The following is a 14101-nucleotide window of genomic DNA, read 5'->3' as shown; positions in this document are numbered from 1 at the left end:
GAAGAGGGGAAGAAAGGAACACACACACAAAATACCAAAAAATAAGTGAACACCCATTGCGGCCTCTCGAGCCCAATAAACGAATCCCCCACCCCGGACCCCATCATCAATCTCTTTCCCATCCACCCTGCTCATCCAGAATATCATCAAAGCGCCCCTTCCCCCCAGAAAAAGGAAAAAGAGGAGGAGATTGCCAAGGTGGCCGAGGACAAGGGCGGGGACAGAGACGGGTTTGAACCGCCATGGGGGTTCTTGTCGACGTACACGCACGCCTATGCACAGGGTACGCATACCGCATACGCATACGCATACGCATATTTTCATGTCCATGCCCCCATGTATTCTAGTCATAGCCGCCTAGCTACGTACATGTCAGTCAGGCAGTCAGGCAGTCCTAACTCGTCCTCGCCCAAGGAGACGGCGGAGGTCAGTTCGGTTGGTCGGGTCAGCCAGTGACATGATGGCTATTGCTGGTTGAAAACGGACTATTCAAAAAAAAAAAAAATTCGGCAAAATACCCGGCGACTTCGCCGTTGCCGTCGCCGTCGGCGTCGGCGTCGGGAAGAGGATGTTTGGGGGGGGGGGGGGGGGGGGTGCCAAAGCAAAGCAATGAATGCATGGCAAGGCTGAGGAGCCCCCAGGCCGGCCCGTTGGCCGAGCCTAGCTTGCCCGCCCTCTGTACCTACATACTCGCTAGGTAATATGACCTCGCCGCGGCCGGCGTGGCATAGCTTGAGACATCAAGATTTCATAGGAGCCTCGGAGCCGATCCCTGCTCCCGTCTCAGTGTGCTCATACTACGCGCCCCATGAAGCTCGTTGAGAGAGAAGTTTGAAACACAGGCCAGGACTCGTACCTGTCAGTCGGCCCCTCTGAGATCATGGTATCGTTGCAATATGTCGATCACCGAAAATGAAATACCGTAGGTTCATTGATTCAAGGCATATCTTTTGGACTGGTTGAAGTGTGTACGAGCATGTACATGCCAATACAGGGTATGCAGCTCAGACAACCGAGAACCGACGCGTCAGTAGACCCATTTCATTCCCAATTCCACATAAGTGACTTGATGACAGGGTCTCACAAGCACAGAGGCAAAAATTGTAATCGTCGTTTCAGAACAGCACATGCAGGTATAGTAACAGAACTCCGTTGCCTAGGCCATTTTCCGTGAAGCCCAGTTTGATTGTCACCTAAGGTTCCGTGCACCAAACAAGTCTCCGAGATGGAGATGATCAAACAGCCTCTCCCTGAGTTCTGCACCATGCCCGGACGAGTTCCTCCGCTCAGATATCCAGGCGATCGTTGAGTCAGCAGCATGGGTGGGTCTTGCCAGTTTCGCCCCAACTAGCCCAAGAAGCTGCTCTGCGTACGCGGTATTCGACCACTTTGGGGCTCCACCGCTGTCCTTCTCCAAAGAGGCGACTTTGTGCGTAATACAGCCAGTAAGCTGCAATTAGCTGATGCTCGTCAAGGTGACAAGAGATATTGGCCGACATTCGAGGTAGGGGCGCGACGTCTGTGGAGGATGATATCACATGACCTAAGCGTGGTAATCGTCAGCCGGCGTTACAACTGCAAAGCTTTGAAGAACTTACAGAACAATTGTCATCCACCACTATAGTGCCGCCTGTCCCTTCAAAGCCTGGCCCTCCAATCGCTTGTATATGGCCCCGCTGAAGTGCCAGTGCGAATCTAGCGAGCATCCCCTCCTGCGTTGACAACAGAAGTTAGTTGTCAGTGCAGTTTAACTTGGGGGGTTTGTGCGTTGAATCCTGGGCACACGGGCACTGATCCATGCCCTGAAGAAGAACCACTCTTCCAGGGAACCTACCGTGACCAAGGTGTCTCCCGCGCTGCGCCTCCGTTCCGCATCGTTCTGACTAGTAATCTCGTAGCTGCGGTGCATGGCCCGCCGGCTTCTGAGTCCCCTGGATGGCGTGGCCCTGGCGGTGTCTTCATCCTCGTCGCTATCATCGTCTTCCCCGCTGCGAGTGCGTCGGCTTCTTCGACCCCCAAATCTGAGCGAGGAATGCACACTTCCTCCGGGATTGGCAATGTCGATTCCTTTCTCTGCCGCCTCGCGTTCCCGACTATCGCCTCCAGGCCCGAAGATTTTGACCGTGCTGTCAATGCCGCTGCAGGCAATCATAGGCTCATATGGATGACCCTGAACCACATTGACAACCTCGCCGTCTCCTTCTAAGATATTCAGAATCTTGCAAGTCTTTCTATCCCAAATAAAGAAATGCCCGTCGTCCGAACCGCTGACAACGTACTCATCATTTAGACCATAGTAATTCACATCCTTGACAGTACGCGTATTGCAATGACCCTTGTAGACCTTGGTATGAGACGAATAGGGGACTTGAAGGTTCACGGACGCTCGCTCACGAGATCTCGCAGACCCCAGCCGTCTTCGGAAGAGGATGCTTCCCGAAGCCTCTTCCCAGAAGTCATCCTCATCGGATCCTGTACCCTCTGATTCAGAATCTTCGTTTTCGTTGTTGTCTTCGTGTTCATCTGCATCCGGAACTTGACCATGTTCGTCTTCGTCTGCATCCTCGATATGGACGGTAAGGGGTGTGCTCATTTCAACATCCGCCTGACTGGATCCTCCGGTGGTCTCACGAGCAGTTTGGGGAGATCCCGTCGATGATTCTTCTGGCTGAGCATCTCCATAGGTCGATCCGCCTGGTATGTCAGATACGGCTGTAGTTCTCACAATATCGATAGCTTCAACGATTCGTTCCTCTTCGTCCAGGTCAACTTCTTCTTGTGACCGTTCATCTCCCATGTCCGAACTGGCCAATTGGAGTCTCAATCCCCCAAATGCTCGATTTACAAAGTCGAAGGTGACCCCTTCCGCAGCACGCATGAGCAGTGAGCGGCCTACTTTGACCCCCCAGAATCTCGCCGCCGCACCCTTGTCCATCACACGTATTGTCGTACTGGGGCTCGAAGGGTCGGCCCGAGTCTCAGACATACCTTGGCTGGCCACTAACTCAATACTGCCGAGGGCTCTCGTGAACGCTAGTACAGCTGATTTCTGACTCTGAAAGACAAGACGAGTCTCATCTCGCTCGAAACGGTTTGTATCGAGGTCCACGATCGGCGTCTCGTCATCTGCAACGTCCAATAGATAGGCTTCCAATTTGGGGACAAAGTTTTGTACGGTGTCCTCTTGATCGAGAGGGAATCGAGGACTCTCGGCACTCACATTAGGTGGCCGCTTGAATCCTTGCAGGACTGCTGATTGCCCACCATCTAACCATAGCAGAATCGCCTTCAGGAAGTCGTAACAAAACCTCGACTCCTTGCGGATGTTCTTACCTTCGTGAGCAGCAGGCTTGATCTGATCGAATTGCGCAAGCCGGACGTCTGGGCCAGAACTGAGACTCTGCAAACGACCACCAAGGGCTCGCGCTAAGCAGCCAGCCGCTTGCACAAAACGCCAGCTCGACTGTCGATTTCTCCTCAACGCGTTTTGTAGAGTAACATCTTCCTCACTCGGGTTGATTGGATAGGACCACGTGCGGATGATATCATCCATTTGAGGGAGTAGCGAAGCACACTGGCCAAGGGCACTAGTAAACGCTGCTGTATGGGGAGTTAGGTCTGGAGATTCCTCCATGGATGTAGAAGCATCGGCGCTCAACGAGGCAGAGAAATCGAACAAGGTTTTGCGGAGCTGGATGAGTGATCTTGCCACTCGTTCACTCGATCTTTGAGCTTCTGAAAGCAAGAGCTCATGAGCTGAGGGTGATTCAGCCGCAGGCTCGGACATTCTGGGAGGGAAGGGGATCGTCTCAGTGTCTCCGTCGGCAAACCTCGCCAGGAGCACAGTGTGACCCTCTTCTGAGCGATCATCCGGAACCCTCCGTAGACGTCTGCTAGGATTGGCCGAATCACCAAGACTGCTGGAGGAAGCATTCGGCTTCCCCCTCTTCCTCTTGCGGTCCGAGCGGTTTCTGAGCCGACTGGCCTGAAACTCGTCGTCGGCTCGAGCATCAGCTTCCCTCGCATCAGGGGATTTGACGATATCAAAGCTGTAGATATGATCTCCGGACCAAGAGGCCACCAGATCATTGGGATTGGCGTCACTGATTTTGCAGGCCGTGATGTGACCATGATCATTAGGTCCCATCTTGCGCTTGTTGTTTGGGGCAAATCGTCGGACACACCTGGTGGCTTCAGCCATGGCCTCGTCTTCGAAAGTCCCGACGGCAGGTCTGCGAGTAGCAGGCTGACCCTTCTCAGCGTCCAGGTCTCGACCGAGCATGCGCCTGTCGTGCAAGAAACAATGAAGATGAGCCCCACCAAGCGCAATGTACTGTGGCTGACTGGGCGCGCAGGAGATGCTATTCAAATCTAGGGCGTATCTCCTGTAGGAGATGAGGGGAGGGGGTGCGTCGTCGCTGTCGCTCTCGGTTCCCGCGTGACGTCGCGCGAAGCCACGACCTCCACGGGGAGCAGGATATGCTGATGACGGCTGCCTGAGATCCCATTGACGGACTTCGCCATCCTCGGAGCATGTCAAAAACAGGTATGGGCTGGACTCGGTCACGATTCTCTTCGCGCGATCTGCATGGCTTCGATACACCCGACAGTTTGTATTCCCTTCATTCAGCCACCTCGCGTCCCGAAAGAAGCTGTTGAGTCTCCGACTTCTTGTGCTTGCATCGCTCGAACTGCTCTGGCTTGCAGCACCACCGTATTCCAGATCGAAGACACGGACCTCGGAGTCTCCGGCACAAGTGACCACGGTGTGGTCGCCCGAGTGGGGCATGAACTTGACCGAGAAGATGTTGGCACGGTGACCGGTGCTGACACTTGTGTTCAGCGAGAAAGGTTTTGCACCTCCGGGTGGATTGTAGTTCCAGATGTTGAGATAGGTATCGTCGGAGCCAGAAGCCAGAAGGTTGCCACTTGTCGACCAACTGCCAGAGACGGTATTAGCAGAGATATTCCTTACGTGCGCAACGAAATGAAAGGGACAGGTATACCAAAGGGCATTGACGCAGCCGGTGTGAGCCCCAAGCTCATTGACGATATCTAAATCCTCAACCCATGCTTTGTCCCCATATAGAGTTTTAATGGATCGGCTCCTTCTCGTCTCGCCCAAAGACCGCTTCAGTAGCCGCATATCAAACTTGTCGCCCATGTTGTATTAACCGGGAGGCAACTGAAGCCAGTAGAGAGAGGATATGAATTGACACATGCAAGATATGGAGCCTTGTGTCGCAAAGGTTGAACCTCGGTTCGAGGGGCGAGGTTGAGATGAGGTCGTCCGCTTCGGCGTCAATCGTTGCCCGTTGCAGCCGGCAGGGGGACCTTTGAACGAGGCTAACTGAGGAGGAGCATGTGGTTCTGTGCTGTGTTATGGCAGCACTCGGCTAAAACAGTGGCAAACCAGAACTGGAGAGGGGATCAGCTTGCGAGTGTGATACAGACGATGTTTCTTTGCAAGGGACGGAGGCGGAGATGGAGAAATGGGCGCAGTGGACGCAGTGGACGCAGTGGACTTAGTGATGCGGCCGCAGGCAGAGGAGGTGTTTACGACATGCTGAGTGATGATGGAGGTGCAGCTGTAGGAACGATGGCACGATGGAAATGGAAAATGAGGGAAAGACTGGAATGATTTGAAGTTTCTTTCTTGGTGCCACTGGTGCCACTGGTGCCACCCCCGCAGTCACCTGTACAGACCAGACAGTAACAACCAGGCAAACTGGCCATGGCTTCATCTGAACATCAGTATCGCTCAATTCTGTGTCATCCAGCTCCCTCCTTGGTGTCCTCTCTTTGCTCTCCGCCACATCGGCATAATCTGGTTCCGGTCCAACCTTTTCCGATGTAGATGCTAGTCCAAACCAAAATCTGAGAAATGCGCCGTCGTGTACCGAGTAAGTAACCCGCTGCCAATTATACTCCCAGCCTTGAACAAGGCCACTGATATTTCAATAAATTCAGCTCGCTTTTGCAGCGACGATGCCATCTCGAATGTGCGTCGTAGAAAAGACGGGGCTCCCGTGAGAAAACGGGTCTCAAGCCCACTTCATGGTGATAGTACATATTGCCTCCCAGTCTTCTGGAACGCCCGGGTATAAACCCCCCCCCCCCCAAATCCAGCGACCACACTGAAATACCAGTAATTGCACAGACTTGCATGTCCCACGTAATATTTGCTGGCCGTCGACCTAGCCCTCTTTCCGCCATTCTTTGTATGCTCCTCCCCCTTCGGGCAGTTAGTTGTTGGTTGGCTTCTGGCCACCCGGTCCCAGGTTTCACTCATCGTTGTGTGTGCCGTGGCTCCAGAAAAGGTCTCATTGCACTCACAAGAGATGAATCCTTCCCCGTGTCCGGAAGGCGTATCTCAACGGATGCAGGCATTCGAGCCTCGGAACTTTTGTATCCTTGTGCATGTACGTCGGCTGTTAACCCTTGTTCGGGGTAAAAGGGACATGGCGAAAGAGGTAATTGGGTAGTGGAATTGATTGTCTCCTTGTACTCCAGAAGCCATTGAAGTCCCTCTTCCGTTGGCGGTGGATCGTTTGATGTTCCATATTGACCGTCCAACACGAAAGCATGCAAAACTTTGCCAGCGGCCGTAGAACCTCCTGACAGCCCGTATTCGAGAAACTATCTCGAATTGGGCTCGAATTGTCTCACCTAACTATCGTCTGTGCGGCGCTTCTTGCTCGCAAGCGATTTCCGAACGTTCTCCATTGCGGCAATTGCACTTTCGATCTGCTCAGCCTCTCCCGCAAGCTCTTGAAGCATTAATTCCAATTCGACGCACCGGCGCCGAAGCCTGATAATCTCTTCTCTAAGAACCTCAACAGAGCCCAAAGTCAGAATGGGGTCGTTTGCCACGGGGGTCGTGGAACCAGAAACCGGCCTCGTCTCGGGAAGCTTTTCCTTACCAGACTCGAGTTCTTCAATTCGTTTCTGCAGCGATGACCGCTCTCGCTCCCACGCCTCTCGCTCCAGCTTGAACCGTCGCGCTTCGTCAGCCCCCTTGAGTTGTAGTTGCGATGACATGGCCACGATTTGTCTCCACTGTGCGCCATCGGCTGACGATTGCTGATGCACTTCGTCACGTGACTTGACCAACTCCTGAACCTGGGTCTCCAATGCCTCTACCTGTTGCTGTAGCCGGATCTTGTCCTCGCTCAAGGTGTTGATTTCGTGATCTGACACCTGCGACTTCTTATCCAAGGCGGTACATCGAATCTGAGACCTTGAAAAAGCGGCCAGCAACTGGTCGTGTTCACGCTGTAGAGTCTGAAGCGCGAGGGTCTTGGTCGAAATCTGATGTTGCAGATCTTGGAGATGAGCATTGTGCGCGGCTTGAGTGGTCGTGGGAGAATACTGTATATATTCCGAACTCCCTGTCCGCGGATACTGGTTTCCCGGCGGAGAAGGCAGCGTCCTGGTGGATGGCTGAGATTGCATTGGTGATTGAGCAGAGCCAAAAACCGAACTGGACGACGAGGGATGTGGTGACTGCCCAGAACCCGAAGCCGCCTGCTCATAGGGTGGATTTCGTTTTAATTCCTCCCCTTGGAGGATTGGGGGGAGCCCTTGTTCGAATGGGCGAGGCATCTGGACTGGTGGGTGCTCGGGCAGCCGTCGGTGGTAATCATCACTTCGAGGAGTATCTGGCGGGAGTGATGCTTTGCGGGGGTCATTTATAGATGTGGGAACCGCCGAAGATTGGCCTTGGATGGACAAACGACGTATATCGTGTACGAACGGGGGCGGAACCACATCAGCCAGGGGTGGTAACCCCGGTTTCGCAGTAGCTGCATGTGACTGTATGAGGCGACTTGTATTCCGAAGTTCATTGATGGTCCATGTAAGAGACTGTTTGAGGCCTAGCTTAGTCACTTCGAGTCCGATAGACTTTTTGGTCCCGTCAGCACTTCCCGTTCCAATGGGGCGGACCGGGGCTTACCTCGAAAGGGCTCTTTGGCCCTGTGGAAATCGCCAAAGCTCGACTGACCTCTGACTGAAGCTCCAAAAACCCATGCACAAGATCCATCACCAGAGACTCGGTATCTGAACAGTTGCCGCATGATCCGCGCCACGATCGCTGCTGAGAAATGTCCTCCGAAGGGGGATTGGGCGGGCGGTGCTCGCCCGGGTAAACATACGAGCCGGTCTGGCGGCAAAAGGCGACGGTCAGTAAATAATCACCAATAGATGGGTGCCCATCTCAAGCCTTCTGTGGATATGGGTAGAGCGCCCAAGGGGACCACCGGTCACATACCTGAGGGTATATCCTTCTCTTAGACGATGCCTGTGCTGCTTCCAACTTTTCCGGTATATAATCCAAACGCGGGCGCTTGTCCGGAGGCTCTTCCAGCTCACCCCGCGGACTGGTGCTTCCAGGAGACCACAAGTGTCTGGCAGGAGGAGACGATTGGTCGGCAACATGTCGCCGGTAAGAGTGGTCCATGGGCGAGTCGCGTTTTCGCGGCGTCTGATGCAATGATGGCAAGAAAGGACCATCTACCACTGAACGGCCGGATTCAGGCGCACTGGTGACGCGGGAGAGGAGAAGGCCGGAAGCCATGGACGCTTGCGACTTCACATCATCTGGTTCGTTTGGAGAATAGAAATCACCTTCCATCACCTCCACCGATCTCCCACCAGCTTCTGGTCCTTGGTCAAAGGTGAGTGGCGTGTGCAAGGCAACATTTGTGACAGTGGCCGAAGAAGGGGACGCGTGTGGCAAGCCAGCGCAGGGAAGGGTGGCCCAAATGGTCTAGGACGAGGGCTTTTTTTTCAAAAAAAAATTTGGCGCCGTCTATGTATGTACCTTCCCGCCTGACTTATCGTGAAAGATGGGCGCGGGGGGCAAATCCTTGTATATATTGCATACCCGCGGAATGCGACGAAAGCCAGTATGGGGACCACAACATGCCTAAGCAGGCATGGGAGACTGTACAGTATGTTATGTCCTTGGAGGGATCGCCCTGCAGCTAGGGAAGAAATAGGATCGGGCAAAGGCCAGGGCAAGGTAATAGAGATGGCGATCGTCGATTGGACCGTGGGAGGCGGGCGCCAGGGGATAAAGAGGATCTGGATGAAGGAAGGCAGAGATCGAGAAGGATTGGAGACGAGGAGCAACCAAACTGGATTACAATTGGAGTCAGCCCGCAGGAAGTAAAGTTTTGGGAATGGAAAAAGATCCAGAGATCACCACGCTCCGTACTTGGTTTCGAAGCAGTTTAGTACGCAGGCGCTGCATGGATTACTTTACCAGCAGCGCCCATCGGACGAAGTTTAGCCTGCAAGCCAGCCAACAAAGTTTCAATACTAGTAGGATACTGCAATGGACAGCCTGGTGGTGTGTCTCCGTCTCCATCGCCATCTGCATTGGGACATGGGATGCTCCGATTCGCCCATGCTGAGGGCCATCAGGGTTTTTCGGGGGGGGGGGGTGGAGGACGAACTGTGGTGCTGTTGTCTTGGTCCAGTGCGGCCTATGGGCCATGGCATCTGAAGAAGACCTGGAAATGGTACGCTTGCTCCTTTGGGCTCGCCACGGCTGGCGCATTGGTTCGGGAAGCGAATGAGGCCGGGTATTGTGTCATTGGCAGGGCGGGACGGACCTGGAAGAACCTATCGGAGGCATCACGAACGACTGACATCAAAAACTAACTGAAGGGGGGAAGTGGTGTAAGGGCTGCTGGGGTCAAGGGCAGGGCGACCAGCGACCTAAAATGCCAAGGGAGATAACGTGATCCAAAGGAAAAGGGAAAAAGAGGGGGGGGAGAAAGGGGGAAGGAAGGGGGGGTTTGAGGTGGAAAGAATGGAAGAGGCACCGGTGGAAGAGGAGGAAGCGAGAGTCATGCACCAGGTGCCAGGTGAATTAGAAGATCCTATACCCAAAGGCAGATGCAATTCCTTGTTGGGAAGTTCCCCAGCCTAGGGAAAGCTTACAAGTACCGAGTACCCAGTAGGTAGAGCAGGCAAGCAGGGGAAACTGGGCTGACTCGCCGCCACCGCCTCGCGCTGGTTGAGTGAGATGGCTCGATGGGTAAAGAGGTAAGAGCAGCGACACTCTACTGGGTAGTCATCGACCACTTCACTTCACCTCTTCTTCTCAACACCCTGTCACTCACCTCGCAGTCTTCAGCTGGTGCCAGCTCCCGGGATTTCTTACCTGATCAATTGCCACTGTCACCATTGGTGGTGCAGTCGACTACCGTGTGTTGTAACCTTCCGAGCCCCAGTTTTTCGATGACTACAGTTGATCACAGTATTAGATAAGCCAGTCGCTATACCCGATTCCGACCATCCCCTCCGGAGCCAAGCACCACCGCCCGAGTGACGAGACAACGGAACGAAGACCTAGTTTGTCGATGGTGGACTGGGATGTGAGCTCTCTTCCCCCGTGCTTGGCGACTCAAGACGAGGAGAACATGGGCCTAGGTAGGGATGGATGGACGGAGTACGGAGTATTACATGGATACTGGGTGCAAGGTGCTCGGTACTAACAAGTAGGTATCTATGTGTATGGGCCTGAGGGGTTGTCGTCCATACTCCCTGAAGGGCAGCGGTAACCGAGGGAAGGCCGCGATCAAGCATACCACGTGGGTGCTCTGTAGCTAGCAGCATTGACCCAGGTATAACACCCAACTCTTTTGATCCTCAAGACACCGCGTCGCCAGTCGTGTTGTTCCAGACAGGCAAGTCCCGGAGGGATGTCATGGGTCAATCGCACCGAATACTTGCCGAGGCCTGCAGGCCCCCCGAGCATGAAAAATCCAACGTTATCTTCCTTCCTCTGCCTTTGTTGGCGGTTCTCGCAGCCTAGCACCTATTCGGTAGAGATCTGCAGAGCAGGAAACTGTCCTTCCCTCTCACTGCCTGGTACTGAGCACCACGCCTCTTGGTCTCGCCGCTGGTCCGCAAGAGCGAAGATCGAGACGCCCAAGTTGCTCCTCCTGAAAAGAGAACGAGAGAAAACCGGGACCCGCTGCGAACCCCTGTCCGAGACAGCATGACGAAGCAAGGGTTTGAGCAGCTTGAGGGGGGGTTTAGATGGAAGTTTTTTCTTGCCAACCAAGCCAGTAAGAAGGGACCTGTCTCCTCTGAGTAATGGGTAACAACGAAAAACATACTCCTCTCAACACATTTCACTGCACCTCACGCGGGCCGAAGAGGAGAGAGGGGGCGTATTATTCATCCAGCCCTTGACATGATGGCAAAAACATCACGTCGGCCGTTCCCCACTGCCATGCAGCGGAGCGGCTTACGTTTGGGCCATGGGAGTTGACTACTTGTTAGAGCGAAGCTTGGTAGATCCGCCCTCAACTTTCACCCTGGGTCATGGACTCTGGAGGGAGCTTTATGCACCGTCCGCACCATCACTGATCCGATCCTAGTGAGGTGACTCGGAAAAACACCTCGACGGGTCCTGAGGCGTGTCCACCCGCGTCATTCTGCATCTCGACGGGGCTTCACAAGTTGCTCATGATTCGGCTGCCTCTCGAACGCTCCTCCTCTGCCCTCGCGCCAGCCACCGATTCGAGTCAGGCTCCACTAGCCCGACACCCTCCGGTCGCCGAGAATTCGGATACGCAGTGGGTCGTTTTCTCGAAGCTCACTGACAATCTACCTACGACTTCGCTTCAGGCTAATCCACCATCCTTTTTGGTGAAATGCTACTCCATCATTCATTCTGCTCGAACTTTCGAGATGGCCTTGGACCGCACTCACAGAGATTCCCCTCTATATCTTCGATCCAAGCTGGACAATCTCTCATCAGATCTTCCGTTTGAGGAATATGCCCTCTCGAGGGATCGTAATTCCCAGGAAGCCGACATCTATTAAGGCCCAGTTTCAAGAATAATCTCAGCCTCGGATGAGACGAGACCAATGCTCCGACGGAAACTGCATGGAACCGAACCAGTTACATTCACTTGCTGTCTTTCTAGGTGTTAAGAAAGCACACCCGAGCCTCAGCTGTTGTTGTGCTCTCGCTGCGGTCTTTAAGAATCCTTCGGTCGTAGGTCCCAGATACCCCTCCTTGGGGTGTCTCGTGCTACTTCTACGGAATGATGTAACTCCACGTCCGAGAGGGCTTGTTCTACGGCCCTGGCAAGCCATTCCTCCTGTGCTCGAAGTACGAGGCCTTCTATGGTCCTGCAAATGCAAATCTCTTGCAGTATCTGGTCGGCAAATGAGCTGTGCATTTCGATCAAGAATCCAATTGACGATGACTTGAGGGGCCTCTGCAGACCCGCCAATAAAGCCGCACAGGCTCCGACTCGATCTTCCACAGATGACACCAAGGCTGACCATTGTGGGTCCAATTGGTGGAGACGATAGCCTTTTTCCTCGCTATGTTCCTCAGGAAAAAGGCCATCTCCGGTATAGTTTCTAGGAGACACGTAGACATACCACTCGTCAAATAACTTCATGGCCGCCTCCAGAGGTCCATGCACTCTGCGGACCTTTTGCAACTCCCCCAGGCAGTGTGCCAGGAGAAGTAAGGTATCTGGTCCTGCATGACTGACGTCTTTTGTTGCTCGTTCGCCGTCGAGCCACTTGCTCACGGCGACGGCGTTAATGTTAGCCTGTCGATCATGGCGCAGGGACCTGAGGGTGGTTAGCTGATCTTCCACACCCTCAAGCCCAGTTTTTAATCGTGACCTGATAGAGGCCCGGTAGCTCTGGAAAGTTGCCGCAGAGTTTTGGTGTACAATGGACAATTGGAGCAATTCATCTTCAAGGTGTGCAACTTCTGTCAAATGTATGACGCGGCCTGCGGATCCGGGGCGAATGGCGCCGTGTTGGGGATCCAAGCCTGAGACTGGAGTGACTGTGGTCGATGCCGTCGTCTCCTTCTTGGGACTATAATGTTGCTGGTCGGTGTTGAACTCGGGTTTCCTGTATGGTTTCAAAGTTGGTCTAACAGACGGAGACGACGCGTCTCCTCCCGAAAACGCATGAAGGGTCACCGGTCTAGTGGCCCGAGTGTCAGAGTTTGGTCTAGGCCGCGTTGATGCACTCAAGGCTCTGCTATGCGCCCGTGCCACTGGCAATCGTGCGTCCCCTAGACTTCTAATCGAGGTGGCATGCTGCGGCCGCGAAGCTGCCGTAGCGGTTGCCACTCTCGGTACGCTTGAAGCTGGACGCGTGGTGCTTGCGGTGCTTGCGTTGCTTGCGTTACTTGATGACTGGCTCCTAGAATGGCCGGGCACTAGACGACTACCACGGGAGGCAGCATTGACTGGACTAGCCTTTGTGATAAGGCGAGAATCACGAGGCTTCGACGGGTCGTTGAGTAGTCGTGCAGAGGCGTCGCTCGTGGCGCGGAGAGACGCCGCTCTCGCTTCCAGCCTTGTCGGTTCTTTTGCATCTAATTGAGTGTTCCGCGGCGGTGCCTTCCCGGACGTCGATGTTGAAGAAGCGTCGGGTAGAGTAGAATTTGCCTTGATTGGGGGTTGGGCTCGGGTTGGGATATGGGAAGGCAATGGCCCATTAGTCACGGCGCTTATCGGCAAGATCTCCGTTTCAATGGTTCTCCGCATTTGCATGTGTAACAGAAATCAAACATTGTTCAAACTGCTCGCATGGCTGTCATTGGACGTATCGTCAGAAACTATTATTATTTGGGGTTTGACGAGTGAGAATGGAGAAAGTGAACCAACCGCGTCGGGGGATAAAATGTGGTAATGCCATAAGGCCACCTATAATGCCAAGGCCTGTTAGTGACTGAAATAGGCAAGTATCCCGAGAGAAGGCAGGAAAGTCTCCTATTCGTTGAGCAAGTTGAAGCCTCGATGCATTCGGCCTTCCTCACGTTCATCCTTCCAAGTTCCCCTCCTGCAACACTTTTCAATTTTTAGGACACTGGTAAAATGACTTCCACGAAGATTGTAGCAGGTAGGTACAAAACTAATGAGACCGGCCACATATCCCTCTGGAACATGATACAAATTTAAGACACTTACGGAGGACAACGACCCTTTGACAGAAGCAAATTTCAGGCCACCATCTGAAGCCCATAATATGTTTCCATCGGAGACATGTTGTATGTCTCCGAAAGGGCCTGAAATGGCGGTGGTGCTGCATTTAAACA

The 14101-nt window shown here is 53.7% G+C and overlaps 3 protein-coding genes across 3 annotated transcripts; all 3 read right to left on the bottom strand.

Annotated features, from left to right (window-relative positions):
• Positions 1-1534: 1534 nt before the first annotated feature.
• Positions 1535-5164, bottom strand: A1O5_07621 (uncharacterized protein; the record flags this gene model as incomplete). Its single annotated transcript, XM_007748210.1, has 5 exons — positions 1535-1543; positions 1599-1712; positions 1835-1956; positions 2014-4940; positions 5007-5164. The coding sequence occupies 5 exons, from the start codon at positions 5162-5164 to the stop codon at positions 1535-1537; spliced, it is 3330 nt and encodes a 1109-aa protein (XP_007746400.1).
• Positions 5165-6669: 1505 nt separating this feature from the next.
• A1O5_07620 (uncharacterized protein) lies at positions 6670-7605 on the bottom strand (the record flags this gene model as incomplete). The annotated part of the gene is made up of 1 exon (XM_007748209.1): positions 6670-7605. One exon carries the CDS (start codon positions 7603-7605, stop codon positions 6670-6672), a length of 936 nt encoding a protein of 311 aa, XP_007746399.1.
• A 4400-nt stretch (positions 7606-12005) lies between these two features.
• A1O5_07619 (uncharacterized protein) lies at positions 12006-13550 on the bottom strand (the record flags this gene model as incomplete). The annotated part of the gene is made up of 1 exon (XM_007748208.1): positions 12006-13550. The coding sequence occupies one exon, from the start codon at positions 13548-13550 to the stop codon at positions 12006-12008; it is 1545 nt and encodes a 514-aa protein (XP_007746398.1).
• Between the last annotated feature and the right edge of the window lie 551 nt (positions 13551-14101).

Source organism: Cladophialophora psammophila (genome assembly GCF_000585535.1).
Source record: "Cladophialophora psammophila CBS 110553 chromosome Unknown aczJe-supercont1.11, whole genome shotgun sequence".
NCBI classification, from domain to species: Eukaryota; Fungi; Ascomycota; class Eurotiomycetes; order Chaetothyriales; family Herpotrichiellaceae; genus Cladophialophora; species Cladophialophora psammophila.
Note: the sequence above shows the minus strand (reverse complement) of the source record. Positions and strands in the feature narration are given on the sequence as shown.